This window comes from Coturnix japonica, chromosome 7 (genome assembly GCF_001577835.2).
Source record: "Coturnix japonica isolate 7356 chromosome 7, Coturnix japonica 2.1, whole genome shotgun sequence".
Lineage (NCBI taxonomy): Eukaryota > Metazoa > Chordata > Aves > Galliformes > Phasianidae > Coturnix > Coturnix japonica.
The window spans coordinates 6,833,360-6,853,495 of NC_029522.1; the positions used below are offsets into that span (position 1 = coordinate 6,833,360).

At 44.4% G+C, this 20,136-nt stretch overlaps 1 protein-coding gene across 10 annotated transcripts in view; it reads left to right on the forward strand.

Moving 5' to 3' along the window:
- CPS1 (carbamoyl-phosphate synthase 1) overlaps positions 1–20,136 on the forward strand; it is a 112,893-nt gene that overhangs the window by 57,620 nt on the left and 35,137 nt on the right. For all 10 annotated transcript variants that reach the window (XM_015868005.2, XM_015868003.2, XM_015868004.2 and 7 more), the window contains 5 exons: positions 4,257–4,401; positions 4,779–4,989; positions 7,595–7,793; positions 9,952–10,128; positions 13,826–13,944. In XM_015868005.2, coding sequence (XP_015723491.1) covers positions 4,257–4,401; positions 4,779–4,989; positions 7,595–7,793; positions 9,952–10,128; positions 13,826–13,944 — 851 coding nt within the window. The remainder of the gene's footprint in view (positions 1–4,256; positions 4,402–4,778; positions 4,990–7,594; positions 7,794–9,951; positions 10,129–13,825; positions 13,945–20,136) is intronic.

Below are 20,136 nucleotides of genomic sequence, written 5' to 3' on the forward strand. Positions count from 1 at the left end.
CAGGCAGGCCCAGATGCTGCTGGTGGGCTGCTCAGCCTGGTGTGGCCCACCTCCAGCCTCCAAGTTTTAGTTGGTGGTGCCTCAATTTGGGACATAGAACCATCAGAGAGCAGCTGGTGGAGCCTACGAAGTTGGGGGAGGCTCTGGAGGGCATGGGGTGTGGGGAGCTGCTGAGGTCCCTTGGTCTGTTCAGCCCAGAGAAGAGTAGGATGGTGGTAGACCTCATGGTGGCCTCCAGCTCCTCCCTTAGGAGCAGAGGGGCAGTTATGACCTCTGCTCTCTGGTGATAGTGAAAGGGACCCGAGGGAAGGGGCATGGAGCTGCATCAGGGGAGGGTCAAGTGAATGTGAGCAAAAGGCTCTGCACCAGAGGGCATGGAGCAGCTCCTCTGGGCAGCAGGTCTGGACCTGAGCTGCTGGAGCTCAGGCAGTGTTTGGACAGCCAATTCGTCTCTTACAATATGCGGTTTGGACTTTATGGGGTCGCCTATCCTGTTGTGGAATCGTGGTTATGAGATGTTGGATTCGGTGATCCATGTGGGACCCTTTTTTTTTTACATGGTTTCTGTCCTAATAGTTAAAGACGCTGGAATTATACTCATACATACTCTACTTTTCATCTTCCCTGTAAGATGTTATCCCGACTGCTTCACATACCTTCTTTTTCATATTTCATGCTGCTGATTTGGGTAATGAAAAGGGTTGATTGGCAGACCTCTTAATGCAAACTGACCTTAATTGAACATTGTGCAATTTTGGTCTGGCTGGAATCGTAGTGGGGTATTTTAGCCTCTTTCGGGAGTGAATGGCACATGAAAGGTGTCAAGGAGTGTGTGAAGCCTTTGGAAACCTCATTGATGGTAGTTGTGTTGGAGTCAGAAAGCTTGGGAGGTTTGGGCCTCTGCTGTGTTTGTGCCTGAAAGTGCTCTTTCTTTGGGCCATTACTCTTATTTTCTGAAGGGGGTGATGCTCTTCATCATTTGGCATCCACTGGCTGTTTCTGGCTGTGAAGGGAGAACTTTTGCTGTAGGAAATCCAGCATTGTTTTATTTAAATTTGCTGTGAGAGTGAAATTGTTGGGATGTGTGTGAAAATGCCTTTTTTCATGCACCCCACGCTTGCTGTCATGCAAACAGAGTTCTTGGAGCCCGTGGCAGCAGTGCTGAGCACGGAGCTGGTTCAGGCACCGCCTGTCCCAGGGGGCAGACAGGGCTGGCAGCAGCGGGGTGCAGGCCTGGGCTGGGCCTCACAATGTGGGGCAAAGCTGTTCCCAATGGGGAGTCCAGGAGGGGACACAGGTTTCCCAGGACAGACCCTGAAGTACTAAAGATGGAGAGGCACTTACTGGTACACAACTTATCATATGCTCCTTTTAAAACCTGTTTGTCCTTTTCAACTGTTTATTGTCCTGACTTTGAAAAGAGTCCAAACGGAGCAACTGACGAATGGACCTTCATGCTAGAACTCGAGCCCTTCTTCCCATCCAAACAAAGTCTTTCTGCTTCTCCAAAAGGCAAGCTTGCCCTGTAGCTTCTCATGACATCTGCCTGGAGGCTGCAGCGGAGAGCTCGGGGCTGTCCCACACCAGCATTAACCCCATGGACACCCTAGTTCCTAAGTCCTCGCCCTACTTCTCTTTATAGGCATCAACCCTAATAGCGAGGCAAGGAGCATTTGGCTCGTCTGACTGGACACCTTCTGTTGTCCCAGCACAGCGTCTCACCCGCTGACGCCACAGGCCTCAGGTCCTACCCTCTTCCTTAGCGGACTCACCTGGAAGGCACGCAGGAAGCTCAGTGGCCATCCGCTGGGACTTCTCCTTGCCCCCAGCACAAGCAGATCAGTGAACACCATTCTCAGATCCTGTCCTCGTCCTAGGGGCTTTGCCACCATCTGCGAGGCATGCCAAAAGAGCTCGAGAGGCCTGGACTCCCTCTCCCCTATCCCACGCCACAGCCAGACCCTCAGTGGGCAACCGGTCCTAGTCCTGCTTCTTCAGGCTCACCTGGAGGCAGGCACAGCACTCCAGGGTTACCACCTGGCTCCCCTGTTAATCCACAGCTCAGCAGACTTAATGGGACACCAGTTACCAGTCCACGTGGACACTACCGCTTAGAAGCGACAACACTGCACACTCGCGACCGCTGGACACGACAACAACAGCTCGACCGGCTCGACGAGGCGCGGTCAACAACGAGCGTGCGCGTCTTGTCTCATGCGCCAACGGATATGCCTATCTATAGTACGGCACGGAAGACACGCCGAGTCCACACTCATCAACAACAACAATTATCCGGCGTGCGAGCCCGCGTCTTGGAACAAGAGGAACTAGAAGAGCGTGATGAGAGTTCTGCGCGACCAAGAGAGGATCAAAACTCGGAGTAATACATTACAAGGGCCCGGGCACAGTCGCCTGGCGACAAGCGATGCAGTCCGCGGTCTCCCCAGCCCGGGTGCTCCTCGTTCTGCGTACAAGGAACCACCAAAGACGCTATGTCGGTATCACTCTAACTGATACCAGACAAGCATCTCGACAAGGCCTGGCCCGATAAATCGGGAGAGCCCACATAACTCGGTTTTCCTCTCTCTGGAGCGCTGAACACCAGAGTGTAGCGACTAAACCTCTATACATCCTAGACAAAAGCGGAGTCGTGGCTTAAACTATTATGCCATTAGAAATTTCCACCCGTCTCTGGACCGCGCGACCGGTGCCTTAACAATGAGCGAACATGCGGCTACACCACCTGCTATGCCAGTCATCCGACCTCCACTCGGAGCTACTGCCTCTAGGAGGCAAGGATCACCTCACACATGGAGGCGAAATTGCCGTCTTCCCAAGGTGCGAGCAATTTCCATCGCGTTCGATCTGGGCTGCCTGCTCCTCTGAACAGCGTGAGCTTCCTTATTAGAGGAGAGGAGACCGCCATCCTCCTCCAGGAAGGTAGCGCGCCGAGGGAAGACGAAGAAAAGGAGCTCTTGGATAAAATCGCTTCTTGGGTGCAGGAGGCCACAGATGCCAGGTCACAGGACTGCGCGGGTCTCAAATCTGCTTAACCGGGCACTGTAAAACGACAAGCTGGTTGTCAGGGAAGTACTGCCTCGCTGTACATCAGCTATGGCATGGCACGGACGCATAAGGAATGTCCCCACCGATTGACCAAAATATGCTGTGCCGGTGGCCAATGGGAGGCTTGGGCGTGAGAGTTGCCCTATGTCTGGCTCACTCCAGGCAATCTAGGTCCTGTTTCAATATCAGTTCTCGATGGTTTCATCGATACTCAATTATAAGATCTGCGTACGTTATGTACATTTGTGATGCATGCTACCCACTTGGGAGTAGTGGTGAACTCGTCCTGCAGGGAGAAGAGGCCTCATGGCCTTGCGGACTGAACAAGCACTCAAAGGGGCCTGTATTCTCATGTGCATGAAGAAAAGCAGGCGCTGGTTCTGCACCTGGGATGGGGCAGCCCTGGCTCTGGGTACAGTCTGGGGGACAGGAGACCGGAGCACAGCCCCAGGTAAAGGAGCTGTGAGTTTGACAACTGAGCTAAGGGCCTTATTGGAGTAAAAGCTTAAGTTAGCTGCAGAGAGGACAAGACTGTAAGCTGATTCATGTGCTTAGTAGTAGCTCTGCTAAAGGATGGATTGATAGTATGCCTGTTTTAAGCGAGATGTGATTAATGTTTTCTATCTTCTAATATTACGTCCATTTGTTCACTTAGATTATGCTCATTTTTTTCAGTTTTGTCTCTTGTGCTGAGGAGTCCTTGCTGGACTAGTTTAAGAGTAAATTGTGAATCATGCTTCTGCTTAGTATGTCAGTGATAAGCGACATTATTAGTGCTATTAATTAAGTAGTTCTTGCTGGCACCCGTACTTCTTATCACTTAGTCACTCAGCTTTCTGTGGAGTTGTAGCTCCATGGAACTCAGTTGGACTCTTGTACACAAAACCATGTGCCTGTTGTGTGATTGAATCTTTAACTATTTTTTTATTTTCATTTGTTACTTATATGCCGTTGCAGTCTTAAATGCCCCACTCTTTTAAGCTGTTGTGCCTTTCAAATAAAGGTAAGAAATGTTTGTATTTATTTATTTTAAAGAAAATACAAATTGCTTGTCATATGTGCAATGAGCTTCACTTACCCTTATTTTCCAGTGTTAATAATGATCTGGGATGTCTGAAGAGGAATGGAAGCCTTAAATATAGGGTTCTTTTTTTTTTTTTAACTGTTCCTTGTCTCTGATGTATTTGTAGGCATTTGCAATGACTAAACAAATTCTTGTGGAAAAGTCAGTTGTGGGCTGGAAGGAGATAGAATATGAAGTTGTGAGAGATGCTGCTGATAACTGTATTGCAGTCTGCAATATGGAAAACATAGATGCGATGGGAGTCCACACAGGTAGGTCTGAGCACAAGATGGATCACGGGAAGTAGCTTTTGTTAACTGTTTTATGCAGTAGTTTACACAGTTCTGTGATTGAAGTGGGCTCTAGAAATGTTCTTCAGGTTTCCAATGAAGTCAGATAGTGTGTAAAGCAGGTATTGTTAGGCTGAGCCCACAACTATCATACTATTTTTCATGAAATGGCTTTTAGCTTCCCCATAATCCAGTTCTAGGCCACTGACTATCTTTGCTTTTTATTTCATTCAGTTTTGAAAGTTTGTGATAACTTCACTAGCAGCAGTGGTTTAGCAAACAAAGCAATGTGTGTGGCTAATATTTACTGCTACTGAACTGCTTCTCATTTTCCTTCTCTGTTGCTTTGTGACAAACAGGGGATTCTGTTGTAGTGGCTCCAAGCCAGACACTGACTAATAAGGAATTTCAGATGCTGAGGGATCGTGCCATCAAGGTTGTCCGATATTTGGACATTGTGGGAGAATGTAATATCCAGTTTGCTCTGCATCCAACTTCTCTGGAATACTACATCATTGAAGTTAATGCCAGACTTTCAAGAAGTTCAGCATTGGCATCCAAGGCAACAGGGTAAGTTTATTTAAAGAATGAGCACTAAACAAACAATATGAAGAAACAAAAAGCGGAGAACATTGCAATTATGGCACAGCAGTTGGATTGGTGCGTCATTTAAATGTGTAAATGACAGCTGTGAGTATGAAGAGTTTCTGCATCTGCTTTCCATGCAGTTAAGACAAGGATGCATAAGCCTAATTTGCAGCAAGGTAGATTGAAGTTGGCTATTTGGGAGAGCTTTGGAGCAGTCAGGGCAAGATGAATTGCCTGGGAAGTTTCTAAGAACAGCTCCTGTCAGCATCTGCTAGGAGCGACCCTGGGAGAGTCAGTCCTGCTGGGAGATGGAAGAAGAGGTTAGTGAGCCTTCCGAGTCAGTTCCAGCCTGCTGATGCTGTTACCACAGAAGGGAAAAACTCCCAGGAGGTGTGTGGGAGGGGAGCCTAATAGCTGTCCTTACAAAGCATATCTGCTGTATCCATATGTTAGCTGCAAATCACCTCTGGGACCCAAAGGACACGGTTAGTAATGAGCTGTCTGTCAAACTGATGTGAATGATATTACTGTTTGTGTTTGTTTTGTTGGCTAATCATAAACTAATCAAGGTAAGAATGGTCAGAGCAGCCTGTTTAAAAATTGGCTTCCTAATTGTGCTTTGCAGATGCTGTTGAGAGGTGCAAATTATAGATTAATTTTCAGTTTTCAACAACTTGATGGTTGTTGAAGTGTTGTAGCAGTGTAGAGATTCATCATGATGATGGGCAGTGGTTATATGGATTGTTTTCTTTTTCAACAACAGACTTGTAGCAAAATGTAACTGTTTTTATGATCTCACCATAGGTGTGATATATATTTAAAAGGGTAGTAAATTGAGACTCTGATCTAGGTAGCTTTACAGTGTATTGGGATAGGAAGTTGAAGGAGCGCTCAAACACAATAATCTTCCATTACGTTGAGGAGGGAAAATCACCTTACATCTGCATTTCTCACAAAACATCAAGGATCTGGCTTTTGAATGATGCACTGGAAAGGCTGGAGCTACTTGGGTTACTGGCAACTTTGTGCTGAGAGCTTTGGGTGTAATGAAGCACTGGAGGATTTCCTAAGAGAGCTGCTGCAAATGGACTGTGACTGGAAGTGGCTCAAGAAAGTCATCACAAAACTGGCTTTGATATCAGTGCTGTAGGAAAAATGTCTTGAGGGAGGAAGCTGTTTGCACTGAGGAAGGTTCTGAGAAGAATGTTTAGATTTGGTCTGCAACTCTATATGATGTCTGGATTCAGAAAGCTAAAGATTTTATTTTTCAGATGGTGCTAATGAACGGTGACCCCAAATATCCATTACTGTGAATGAGCCAAAGACCTTGAGATTTAATAGAATCATGTAAGGGCTTAGATTGGAAGGGACCTAAAAGCCCGTTCAGTTCCAGCCCCCTGCCATGGGTTGGTTGCCCCCAGCAGCTCAGGCTGCCCAGGGCCCCATCCAACCTGGCCTTGGGCACCTGCAGTGATGGGGCACCCCCAGCTTCTCTGGGCAGCAGTGCCGGGGCCTCACTGCCCTCTTTGTAAAAAAAATTTCCTCATAACATCTAATCTAAATTTACCCCGTTTTGGTTTGAAACTATTCTCCCTTGTCCTATCCCTATCTGCCTTTGTAGAAAGTTACTCTCCCCTGTCAATATCAGTTTACGCTGACAGTATCATAGGAAGTTAGCCTGAGGACTGGCTGATACATACAATACCTTATACAGCAGTGCTCTGGCTGCTTATGCAGTGTGTATCTTATATTAGAGTGGTTCAGCTGTCAGTACCAGTCATGAAAAAGTATGTGGTGTAAGTGGAAGATGTGGGGATTCTTGGTGATTTTTGAAGATGAGATTTTTTTGTCTGATACAGGAATAAAGTTACTTGTCTGCTGATGAGGTTTTTCCATCCAACTGAACATTGTGAAGGATGACATCTCTAGCAAAATGAGAACAACAGACTCACTTTGTTTCTTCTCCTCCAGCTGAACCAGCTTCACAGACCTGTCATCTCCATTCCTTTTGCCATCCTTGAACTAACTCTGTTTGTTTCAGTGTAGACTGTTGAAGCCCCCAGTGCTGAATTTTCCTCTTTCAATAACTGTCTTCAAATGTAAAGTAAAATATTTGTGGTATGGGGGAAATACATAACTTTATGCTGTAGTGTGGGGAAGCCACTTACTTCCTTGAGGAAAAAAAGGAGAATGAAAGAAGAATGAAAATAAACCTGTATTTCTAATTTCACACGTGATAACATGAGGCAAAGAGATGCCGTGTTAAAAGGGATTTGGTGACAAAGCCCAAGATCTCAATCCAGATGTCCTGAACCTCAGTGCCACAGCTTCAACTCTGGGCTCTTGCTTTCTTTTCAACAGCTGGTTAATATCCTGAGAGTAAAGGCAAGAAGGGTGAAGTTGTGTCAGTCAGCTTGAGACTGTCTTTTTAGACCACCAGTATGCCAAGAGTAGTGAACTGTCACAATTCGGTGTAGTAAATAGTTTAATTAAGCAGACGCCTATGAGGTTTTATTGTCATTTGCAATACTAGCAATTGCAAAAGCAGTCATTCCTACTCTACTGTTCTCTGTTTCTTCTGTGGCAGGTATCCGTTAGCGTTCATTGCTGCCAAAATTGCCTTGGGGATCCCCTTACCAGAGATCAAGAATGTAGTGACAGGAAAAACCTCAGCCTACTTTGAGCCCAGCCTGGATTATGTTGTTACCAAGATACCCCGCTGGGATCTGGACCGTTTTCAAGGCACCTCCAATCGGATTGGAAGCTCCATGAAGAGTGTGGGAGAGGTGAGTATAAGAGCTTGTCCTTTCCTTCCACTCTACCACCTGGGAAAGCCACTGATCACAAATCCTCAGAATATCCATCTCACTCAACCCAGTGGTTTCTGAAGATGTTAATTCAGCTCAAGTTATTCCTAATTGATACTGTATTAAACTGAAATGAGCTTGAGCTCTGTGATCTTGTCTATCAAAGTAAGGATTCATAAACAGTTTGACTTTTAATGGAAGAGACCAATTTGAATCAACTGAGATCAAATGCACCCTTAACACTCATGATAAGACTCATGGAGTTATCTTTTGGAGTTTGGTCAACGTCATTAATTAGGAGTATCGCATAAAGAATTGTGGTTGCTATTTTCAGTGATAAAGATGAACAGCAGCTTTCAGTTGTTCCTTTAGTTGTTTGTCCTTTTGTCCTCCCTGTTAAAACCATATGCCAAATCTCACCTACTTCTGCTCTTGCAATCCTAGCACAACACATTGTACTGCTCTAAAGTTTTGTTTATCTTAGTGATTAAGTCTCTCATATCTGGAACGTGATAGCAGGATTTTTAAATGCTGGTTTTCAGATGTCTGTGACTGTAGCAGCTTTTTCAGACCAAGTTTTCAGAAGTGGGAGCTGAATAAATCATTCTCTTAATTAACTAATTACATACCAGGTACTAAAACAAAATAATCTATTCTGTATTATTTTCAGCTGCCTTTTTCTCCTAGTGCTTTTCAAGTAGATATTTGATTTAATTATTTTGACATGAGACTTTCCTAACATCAATTCTACCTTGCTCAGACAATGAGCTTTCATCACAATTGAAGGGATTAATTAGACCTTCATTTTCCATTTGCAGTTTTGGCTTTTAGTGTCAGTGAGGTGCTTTTGTGTGTGTGGTTTGTTTTTTCTTCAGTGAGTTGATGCCTACTGATATTAACCCTCTGTGCTTATGAGTTTTTTGACTGTTCTTTGGAACTGGAGTTCCAAATAAGGTTGCATTGTGCACCTTCAGCTGTATGGCAATCTCTTGCTGACCATATGTATTTGTGGGAGGAAGTACTGCGTCCTTCCTGTGGTTGTGTGCCACAAAAACAGAACCACATGAATGCCCTGTCCTTCTCATCTTTGATTACTGGGTCAAGTGAGGGAGGAAGAGGGATAGAAAGAGTCAGAGCTCCAGCCATGCTGGTCTACTACTGCTGAGGATGAGCCGAAATGAGGGTGGACAAGCTGAAGAGACGCAGCTTGCTGCTGAGACATGTACTCAGCAAAAAAGATGAGTCTCCAAGAGGAGAAGTGTGTTTTGAAGCAACGGGCTTCTGGCAGCTTTTTGTCTGTTAGTACGGCACAGCCATCCCCTTATGCCTGAACCTGAAAGCAGATGGCAGCGCCTACTGCATTTTTATTAATTGAACAGTCTGGCCTGGCCTGTTTTTTTTCCAGAGCTCTGTTGAGCTGGGCAACAGCCTGGAGCTGTAAGGCAGGAGAAAACAGTGTTATTTTTTAATTTGACATTTTCCAGTGCTTTGACTGCGGAGATTTTTACGCAGCTAGGATTTTGCTGTACTGGGCATATAGAAATTTGAGAAAGGGCTCTGTTGTACCTCACAGATTTTTGCAGAGAAAGTCTTATTTTCTACTGGAACTGATGTCAAGACTTAAGGAGGGAAACCCCGGCGCTGCTTGCCAAGCAGGAATAATCCTTTAAGAAAGCCCTCTCAGGAGAGTGTCACTTATAAATGTAATTTACAGGAAGAGGAGCAGATTTCTTCTGCACCTTAAAATTCCCACTGTGAGTTTCTCTCTCTAACAGGTTGTTAAACAGAAATATCCTTCTGTATTACTACACCCATGCTGCTTTATAATGCTTTCTACAATGCTTCCAAGTTATTTTTGAGGAGAACAGCGACTTGCTGTATTTAACAGATAGGGAGAAAAAAGCAGAACAGCCGCTTGTCTGAAACTCTCTGTTGGTAATTACTAGCAGTAGGGCCTACAAGTGGGACTCCCACTGGTTTTAAAGCCAGTGTGTGGCTATCTTAAGGAGTGGGTTTTTGAGGGCTGTCATCTTTCTGTATGTTCATCGTTACAGTTTAAACTTGCACCCATCTATTATTTGAAGGACAGCTGGGTAGCAGCTCCCTGTAACTAACGTGGGAGTACTTTCTTTTACAGGTCATGGCTATTGGCCGCACTTTTGAAGAGAGCTTCCAAAAGGCCTTGAGAATGTGCCACCCCTCTATAGATGGCTTCACTTCACATCTGCCCATGAGCAAAGCCTGGCCAGACAACGCAGATCTCCAGAAGGAACTCTCTGAACCATCCAGCACTCGAATATATGCAATGGCTAAGGTAACAAAAGATTGAAAGCCCTTGACCTATGTCCCTTGAATTATGGCTACCTAATTGGGTGAGCTGAGATGGCTGAAGTCAAGCATTTTTCTCCCCCTTGTTTCCCTTTGTTAAGCAGACTTGGTTCATTTGTGCAGCATCTTTGTTGCTGAAGTACAATTTGTGGCAGTGCCAGCGGAAATCTGAATCACTTCTTTTGCTTGATCCTATAATAGAAATGTTTGTTAAATATTAGCTAATATTCAGCCTTTATTTATGCTAGTATAATTGACAGTTAAAGCTGGTCTGTTTGGCAGATTACCATTAGTTTTATGGAAAGGGAAGAAGTTAACAAAGAAGATCCTCGTGAACTGAAACAAGGGATGATAGACTGGTGAGCTGCAGTCTGAGAGTGCTGTCTTTTTGCAGTTGTTGCATGGGTAAGGGCTTAAAACATTAAAAGCAGTTAAGTGACTATGCTAAATATAGCCATCAGGAATCCCCTGTTCTTTGAAACATGCTCGGTTTCTCCTAGCATTCTTAAACTTGTTTCCTGTCACACTAGTCAAGTAGCAGCACCTTTTGAGGTCTGTTGGTAAGTGTATGTTACTGCGAGGGAGCTAGTATACCAAACTACTTCTGCCTTCAGTTTCCTGGTTTTTCCTCACGTATCTCATGGTTAGTTACTTTACCAAATAGCTGTAATTTCATATATCGGCTTTTTTGCATGTCCATCTGTCCACATCTTCTGTAAAGAGAATCATAGAATTGCAGAATGGTTTGGGTTGAAAGGAATGTTAAAGCCTATTCGGTTCCAATCTCTGCCCACAGCAGGGTCACCTCCCACCAGCTCAGTCTGCCCAGGGTCCCATCCAACCCTTGCCTTGAATGCCTCCAGGGATGGGGCATTCACAGCTTCCTTGGGCAGCCTGTGCCAGGGCCTCAGCACACTCTGAATGAAGAGAAGGGGATGGTTGACGTCTATAGATCATGCTTAAGATTGGTCTTTTGCTGCTGTTTTCTAAGTCTATAAACCATTATTATTATTATTATTTTATTTAAGTTTCAAATTTTCTGGCAGTGTAAGCCCACTTACTGTGTGGGGTACTTACTTGTATCGCTGACTTTGCTTGGTGGAGTCTTTTAAGCCCCTTCTATTTGTGTAGATAGCTCATTAGTTCCTCCGAGTAAGAGGAGCTGGGGTTGTGCTGTATTTGTACAGAGGTTTTCACATTACTGTTCCTATTATAAATGACCTTAATGAAAAGCACAAGATGTTCTGTGCGTGTCCAGCTGTTGACTCTTGCTTTTCAAGCTGGGGAAATATGTGTCTTCATAAGTGCAGAACATCCTTCTGCAGCTGTTCTTGGTCTCTATTACAGCTTTCTCTTGCAACTGAGCCACTCATCTCTCTGAGTGGCTTAGGGAGCTTTTATAAAGGTTAATCTCAGCCCCACGCTAACACAGGGGATTTAGGGAGGTAAAGGTGAGTTTGGGCCACAGTTAACACTCTGGGTACTCCCAGTTGGTGGCATTTTCTCTAGGAACCATTGAAAAATGGCACAGGATAAAAATGTTAATCCCTCTGTATGAAGAGCTGCCTCTGTCTCACGCTGTGCACTCGTTCTTCCCTGTTAATAACTGAGGCAAGCAGTATCAGTGAGAGGTACCTCCAGCAGCTGGGGCAGCAGGCCCCACCTTACTGACATTTAAAAGCTGCGAGTTAGTTCCCATTAGGTATCAGCTTTGTTTGAAACAGGATGGAGCTTCATCGCACGGCTTTTCCTCTCTACAAGCCCCACTCCTCATCTCTGGAAGGCTCCTTAAGTTTTCTCTTTCTTCTTTATCTGTTTGAGTGATTTAAACACGAACTGTTCAGGTGAAAAGGAAGGGAGTTCAGTTGACATTCAAAGCAATTGCTGTTGTAATAGGAATCCTTGTTGCAAAGTTTTTTGTTATTGTTTTTTCTTTAAATGGCAGCAGGAAAGAGGTTGAAACGGATGAGGGTTTTTCTTTGGGCAGAGTGTGGCAAGGGTATAACTGCACCTGATGAGCAGGAAGAGCTTTTCAGGTTGTATTGGGCCTTTTGTAGTTTCTCTTAGGGATTGTATACCAGGGGATTTATACAGTGGGTGCAGTCTGTACTGTTTCACACTGGGGTCCTGATTTCCCTGTTATCCACACTGCAGACATGTCAGCTTGCCTTGCACTCCTGTCCACAGCCAGCTACATAATTCCTTTGGGAGCAGGGGTGAGATGGCAGTAAGTAGCACACTGGCCCTAGAGACAGCACAGGTGGCTGAGCCAGCCCCTGGTGCTTGCCTGGAGACAGGATGCTCATGGAAGTGAGCAGGGCTCTAAAGTCAAGCAGTCCTGCTGAAAGGCTCTGTCATTTTTTTAGCTCCCTCTGTACTCTACCATGTAGGTATGAATAGAGCAAGCACTCTGAGTGCTGTCCACAACCACCAATCAAACCCTACAGGGATTTTATGCTTGGAAACTTGATTTACCCCTGTGGCATAGTAGTTTGGGAGTAAAAGCTGTCTGCAAATGTGGTCTTGTCTCCCTCTCCAGATTTATTCCATGGGGATGAAGGTAGATTATTTTCTCTTTCTATCGTCTGACAAGGCATTTGTTTTCTCCAGTTTCCCATGGAAGGCTTTTTAATGGTGTCCTAAGTAGATTAAGTGTATGTGGTCATGTTAACTTTGAGCTTATGTGGCTCAGTATCCTTGGCCTGTTAACTCGAAGAAAAAGCATCATTGTGCAGTGTGCTAAGCTCATCCCCAGACGAATGCTAGAGTTTTTTTCAGTGGCATTGCTTTGGCTTTGTTCCAGGGATGTTGTCCTGTGAGAAAACAATTAAGCTTGGTAACAAATTAATGAGTTTGATTACTTCAGCTCAGCAAAGATAGCATGCTGGTATTATCATTATAGTTGATTATAGTTGTTTTATCAAGAGAATTGAAGCTGCACGCCACTGGTGAGACCCAGGAAGTATCAGCAATACAACCATCTATACTGGGGGACTCTCTTGAAGATCTTCCTTAATATTGCAGTGTCCTGTCAAGCAATCTTTTCTACAGTGACTCTGTGAGGAGCCTTTTAGCTCCATGGCATGAGTAGTTTGATGTAAATAAACAAAAAAAAACAACAAAAAAATCCAACAAAAACAAAACTGAAGAAGCCACGGCCCAGAAAAAATAGTGATTATGTGGCTGCAAGTTGTCACCAAGAGCTGGATTCCCCTTTACTTATGTGCTCAAGGCCACATGTTTTGATTCAAGTATTATTTCAAATGGGTAAATTGAAATTTATGCTCCAAAGCAGTGAGATGAGAATTTGGACCTTGTTTAGCATTAGCAGCTACAAGTTTACAGTGGGACAGAGATTGAAGTGATTTGATTGCAAAGGGGTACAGACGTGCAATTCGTAGCCACCAGGCAGTTGGTTGAAGTTTCACTGCTGGCTCTGTAAAAGCAAATTCTCTCTCTTGTTCAGGCGGAAGCCAGTTCTTAGTGCCCAAGCCTGTGTGGAAATGACTTGTCCTTCCCTGCATTCTGCTTGGGCTCAGTTTGGGCTGCTGTGGCAGCCTTTTGATTTGGCTTGTCTTTTCTGCTGCCGGCATCTTTGTGTTACGTAGTTGCTGTTACTCTTAGCTCTATTTACAGAGCATATATTCAAGCATCTGATTGGTGCTTTTCCTTTTTTTTGGCAGGCCTTGGAAAATGGAGTCCCTGTGGATGTCATTCATAAGCTCACAGCCATTGACAAATGGTTCCTGTGTAAGATGCTCAACATTGTGAACATGGAGAAAATCCTGAAGGAAGCGAAGCAGTAAGACAAACCAACAGCCTTATGCTTGGGCACATTGGTTTGTCTGGGGATCCTTCTGCTGGGAAAACTGTGGTACCTGATGCTGAAAGGTTCATTTTGGTACTAAGTGTAGGTGATGCTGCCTTAAACCCCAGTTCACTGCCTCACCCAGATGGAGTAGATGTCTGAGAACACTCTTTCGGGATGAGCAATGTCATTAAGCATTCAGGCTTTCTTGCTGCTTGTAGGCATTGTGATAGTGCTAGTTTATTTTGGAAAATCCTTACTGTATCACTGATGTTAGGACTGGAAATGTGGAGATGGCCTGCAATAATAATGCTAGGTTGCACTCAGATACCTGGGATAGGTTTGCCTTCAGGTGTGAGCGACTTAATACACCTGAGAATCAAATACGGTGCTTTTTATTTTTTATGGAAAATCGACAGAAAAGCCTTTCTGCCTTTCTGTGATCATGTGCTATGTGTTGCTTTTGTAGTGAACTTTCAAACACCTACAATACCAGACATATTTAAATATAAATCTTCTTTCCTAAAGAAAAATGACCATATAAAACTAAGTAGGAAAGATAGCGGTAAATTGAAGTGCCCGGCTGTATTTCAGTTCCAGCCTCATGCTGACTTGCGCTTTCCTTCCATGGTTTACGAGGTTGGGAGCACCTCCTTACTGAGTTATAGGCTACGTGTTGGCCAGCATTTTCATTTTGAATACTTGCTGTCCTAACCACGTTTCACCACATGATGGCACTGGGAGCGCACCGAAGCCAATAGATAACCGAGTTCACCTGCTGGGGTTTTGTTTCTTTGACCAGCTGCGCAGTTTTAATTGAGCAGCTATTGTTCTCCTTTGCCCCCCGGAACAAACTGAATCTACAGCTAAACAAAAATAAATGTGGAGGGAGATGTCGAAGAGAAGTAGTCGCTTGATTACTTACAGAACTCTATTGTTTGGCTGCACAAACATTTGCCCTCTAACATCTGTGTCATGTTGTATTTGTCTTGAGTGCCTTAAAATATATAAGCGCAGCTCCCAAGGAAGAAGATGAAAAAAGCCCAGCATTAGATTGGTTTTCCTGCTGTTGGAGTGCCATGCTTTGGTACATGCACTTAGGATCCCAGAGGTCGATCAAAGCTTCAGCTGCTTTAAATGCGCCATCCCTCCACAGATACTAATTACTCCTTTATCACTAGGGCTACTTTCCCTTTCCCTGCTGTGGGTGGATGGCAATAGTACTACCAGTAGCCAGTACCATCTCGTACTGATTTCATCCTTCAGGACACTTAGCAAGTAACTATAGCAGACCTGCTAGAGCAAGCCCTTTGGCAATGTCAAACCTTGTGTTTGTATCACTAACCAGTGTTGCATCTGTTGTAAGGAAACTGATGCAACACAGCTGGGATTGCTGATGATGTTAATTAATTTAGTTTCATGTATTGATCAATGCAGATTTTGCACTCTGCTATTCTTAACTCCAGCACTCTCAAGGAAACCAGCTTACCTCATAAACTACATCGAAAGGATGAGATAGGTTGTCCAGCTGCATTATGTTGAAGGCAAAGAACAGAGAAAAAGCAGTTATGACCTGATAGGGGCTAGTCCAGTGAGCCACATCAGGAAACACATCTCTGCAGTAGCCGAGGGAAAGCTAATTGAGTGATGCAAATGAGACTTGGCATGCATGTGCTCTTCCTGCAACCAGCTGTTTCTAGTCCCTCTCATGCCTGGCACTGAGTTTTACCTGTGCTGTGGGATTATTCCCAATTGAAAAGGATGGGCTGTAACACAATCACAGCTTGAAATCTTTGTTACTGAAATGTAGTTACTGCAAGCAAAAGTGTTTGCTCTGTTCCCAGGCTCTGCTGCTGATTACAAGCTCTCTTTTTGTTGTGTCCATCTCTTCTTTTTTATTATTATTATTATTATTTTTAATGTCTTCTGTGTGGTTTTGGAGTTATTTGCAGTGAAGTGATGGATATGCCAAGAATCTTGATTTGGGCCCAGCAGAGCTGTTGTAGAAACAGGTAACAAGGAGATGGTCTCTGCCCAGAGAAAGTTCAGAGCTAGAACTAGTGGATGTGTCAGGCAGGTTGGTGGGGGAGGTTCAGAGGCAGAAGGATGACTGTGTGAGCAGTTTATCAAGCAGTGTTCACGTTATATTGCCAGGGCTGTATGGACTTATTCAAAGGGAGAACAAGGCCTCACTGATTTATTTAGGGAAGGTTTTTCCTTGTGCAAAATAATATGTAGGGAAATGTTATGGAGGAGACAAATCTTTCTACACTATCAGCATTTGTCTTACAAGGCCAATCATTTGTGGAGGCAGCTGAGAACAGGAAAAGCACCCATTGCCTCTTGCATTTGTCCCAGCAAACTGCTTTCCAAAGGGGTTGGGCCTGTTGCCTGTGAGCCTATGTGGTCATACTGCAACAATATTTCTATTCAGCTCTGCCTCTGGGTCCTCTAAGATGGAGAAAGGGTTGTTTCAGGTGATGTGATTTGGCTGCAGGAAAGCAAATGACCTGAGTTGAATTGGGAAAAGAAAGCCATTTTGAGGGTACCTGCAAGAATATCCAGTAAAATCACACACATCAAATATATAACCTTGCTGTTTCTCCTGTGACCAACTTGTTTCTCATTTAAAGTTAGAACTTCCAGTGTTGCTTTTTCTAACTGTTACGTTGATATCTTCAGTAAGGTAATCTTAACCACAGCCTTCCCCACTGCTCATATACATATTAAGTGGAAAGAGAAAGCAGCATCCCATGCTGTTGGTCCATGAACAATGGTGGGTAGAGCAGTAGTAGTGTAACAGGCTGCACTGTTGTTGGAGTGGAGTTCCTGGGATTTGGCCTTGCCTGTCCCAAGAGAGGAAATGGAAGGGCAGGGCCCTGGAGTGACCCTGCTGGCTTTTTGTCATGCTGACAGCTTGTGAAGGAGGAAGAAATTTGAACAGCTCACATGTAGCTGACCTAGATAAGGCTGGGTAATAAGTGCAGTCCATAAAAAGTCAGATTTGCAGTGGAGTCAAATGCCATATTCATCCCCAAGATCACAACTGAAGCACTAACATGGAAGTAACAACTGGAGCATGTTTGTCTCAGGATGCTTTGATGGCCTGAATAAAGGCAGGTAAGGCCTCTTTGGGGATCGGTATCTGTCTGGCAACTATCTACAGTGAGAATTTTTTTGTATGTGGCCATTATTATTTTTATTTGTTCCTGACTTTGTGCTCCCTGAGAACTGTGGCTGTGCACAGAGGAGAGCATACCCTTGCACTGTGGAATATAAAAACATTTGCTGGCTTCTGGTTTGCTTGAAAGGCATGGAGGCAATCCTGACTGTTGTGGTTGCTTCTAAAGGAGACAGGCTGATAGATGGGAAAGCAGAGTAAAATGTGAGGGTGGAGACCCTTTGAAGCCCAGTATTTGTAGCCAGGTGGCATGGCAGAAGTTGTTTGCTGTGAATTCTTTTTAGAAGCTCATGCCCTTGGCTCTGTGTAAGGTGTGCACAGTGAGCCGCTTGCTGGAAGCGTGACTTGAGTTCAGAACATCACCATGGTGGAGTAGCCACGGGTTTTGGAATTAAAGCCTGACTCTGGCAGGTGACCTGGGAAACAAGGTAGGAGGAAAGATCAGACAGGTCATCGATAACATCTGTTCTTCCACAGTACGAGTTGCACACCTGCTCTTCTCAATAATGGTTTTTCCTGCTGGCTTGTGTGTTTTGGGACAGGTCAGGGAGCACAGGTGAGATCTTGTGTGGATATAATGTGGAGCTGGTTCGGTGACTGTAAAGGAGGCTGCTCTGATTTATACTGTTTGAGGACCTGTCAGTGACATATTTGTTGTACGTGAGTTTAACTAACTGGAAAGATTACTTTTGTCTTCTGAGTGAACTGGAGGGCAGAGGAGGCTCAGGAACAAATTAGGAATTCAGTACATGAGGAGAATATGGCATAAGCAGTTATTCAGTGCAGTTGTTTGTGCTTTGTGGAGATCTAGCATAACATACTTCCTATTTGCAGCTGTGTTTACCTTTAAAACACTTCTACATTTGTAAAGACTCAGTATACATTTTCCTCTTTGACACGTGATAGTCAGGCATTGCCCTTTAAAAGCCATTGGGGAACCTCTTCTAGTGATGTGCACATTAGCTCTGGGGGATCTGCATCACAGCACACCAGGAAAGCCCTCAAAGCTCTCTTTTTAGCTGTTGTAGAAAACAGGCTTTGAGGAAGCATCCATGACCCATTCCTTGGCAGTTTGAGCTGCTGCTTTGGCACATTGCTCAGTTGTAGATGTGAATCATTCAGGTCTTGGGGCACAGTGTGAGGCTCATGTTACCTTAAATAAAGGTCTCCACAATGGGATTGATTAGCCTGGGGATCAGAACAGCGTAGATGCGTGGCTCTGTAGTGGTGGTTGTTCAATGAGCAAGGCTTGTTGGTTTACAGTTCCTGAATCCCTGAGCTCTCCTTTGAGCTCTCAGGGGTTTTCTAGGAGAGGAAGGAGGGTCAAAGACTTTCTCATCAAGAAGAGAAACAGAGAGAGAATTTGTACACTGATCTCATTATTTTAATTGTAACACGTTCAAAATGTTGTAAAACATCAGGAGTGAGCAAAGGATGCCACTGGGAGCCTTGTAGTGGACAGGGTAAGGGAGGGAAGGTGGAAAAATATTTGGCTATAATGCAGCCTGACACCAAGGAGGCTTTTAAAACCTTCCGTGTCTGTGATGCTCCTGTAAAAGGAAGAGATCTCTCAGGATATAAGGATTCTGGCTGCAGTGCTTTTTGCTTGTGGTCCTCTTTGCTTGCGAGAGCCAAACTGCTGAGCAGGCTACAGAATTAGGAGGAGCTACATTTGAGGCTGGCAGAGTGAGGTGGAGCGTGCTCGTTTTTGCAGATCCTCCCTGTGTGCCCAGGCCACATAAAGCAGGCCAAGAAAAAGAGCACTTTGCATATGGAGCTGGAGCTTTCCACTGACATGTTTATTTAGCAATGCTCCTAAAGCAGTGGATCAGGTGAAAGCAGTCAAGTGGAAGAGAGGGCCATGCTGGAGCAAGCTGCCTATCCTGGTAATTGCAACACTACCAGCTTTCTTCCAGTCAGTTAATAGATTTCCCCAGGTCCTCTGTGCCAGATGAAAATTTCCTCATTACAGGGAATTTATTCTGTTTCCTCTTATCGTTTATCACCGAAGAAGAAGCAAGTGTATGGAGTTCATAAGTTGACAGGGTAGAATTTCAAGCAAAAAGCAACAACAAATCAACCCTGGAACCTGAAAAGGAAGCACAAGCTAAGTTTGTATTGTTTGTAAGCTGCAAAATGTGCAGGATACTTAGCTTTGCAAGGAGAGAACAGCTGCTGATTGATTATGGCAGTGTAGAGGAAATCTGGTCTTGAAGGTCTCAAACTTCTGACTGTCATTTTGTGAAGGTGATTCTAGGAAAAGAAGCCATTTAATGGCCACTTAATCTCCCCTTATTTCAGAATGGATTATAAACTAGCAAGGAGGGTTGGAACGCTTGTGGTCTGTATATGAAGAATAAGTGATTCCCCAAGGGAAGGTGGAGGTGATTATGTTGGACTGGGTAGTGTTTGGCAATAGAACTAAGTGTTTGGATGGTTGTTGTTATTTTTCTCCTTTTAGTGTTGGTTTTCTGTTGAGCTCTTAGAAGGGTCATTTTCACTCAAATATTCAAAGTGATGAGCATGAGTCTGCCCTTACTGCCTTCAGCATTTCCAGCAAGTCTGATGGGCTGTCTGGGAGCAGAGGCTGTGTGAAGAAAATTAGGTCAATGCTGGCTTTAAAAAAACATCCCCCTTAACCTCTGTGTGTCTCTGTCTTGCTATCTGCAATATAAACAACACACTGCTACTGTTTGCATGTTCCTTAAGATTCTTCAGGTGAAAGTTGGGATATAAATCTAAGAAGTCATCATTATCAGTAAATAGAAATCTCAAGGCAGATTCTGGTTTCAAGACCTTGGAAAGCAGCACTGTTGAGTGTTGGATTTGCACTGATTTTCTTTAGCTATCCAATGGCAAAAATCTTATATCCACACAGCAGGGTTGCCAGTTCTCATCTCTCCTGCCTCATGATGAACCAGGTAAGGGAAATGAGGAAACCCTTCCTGTCCAGATACTTCTTGTGTGAAGGTTCCCAGCACATCTTTTCTCTTAACCACAGTGAA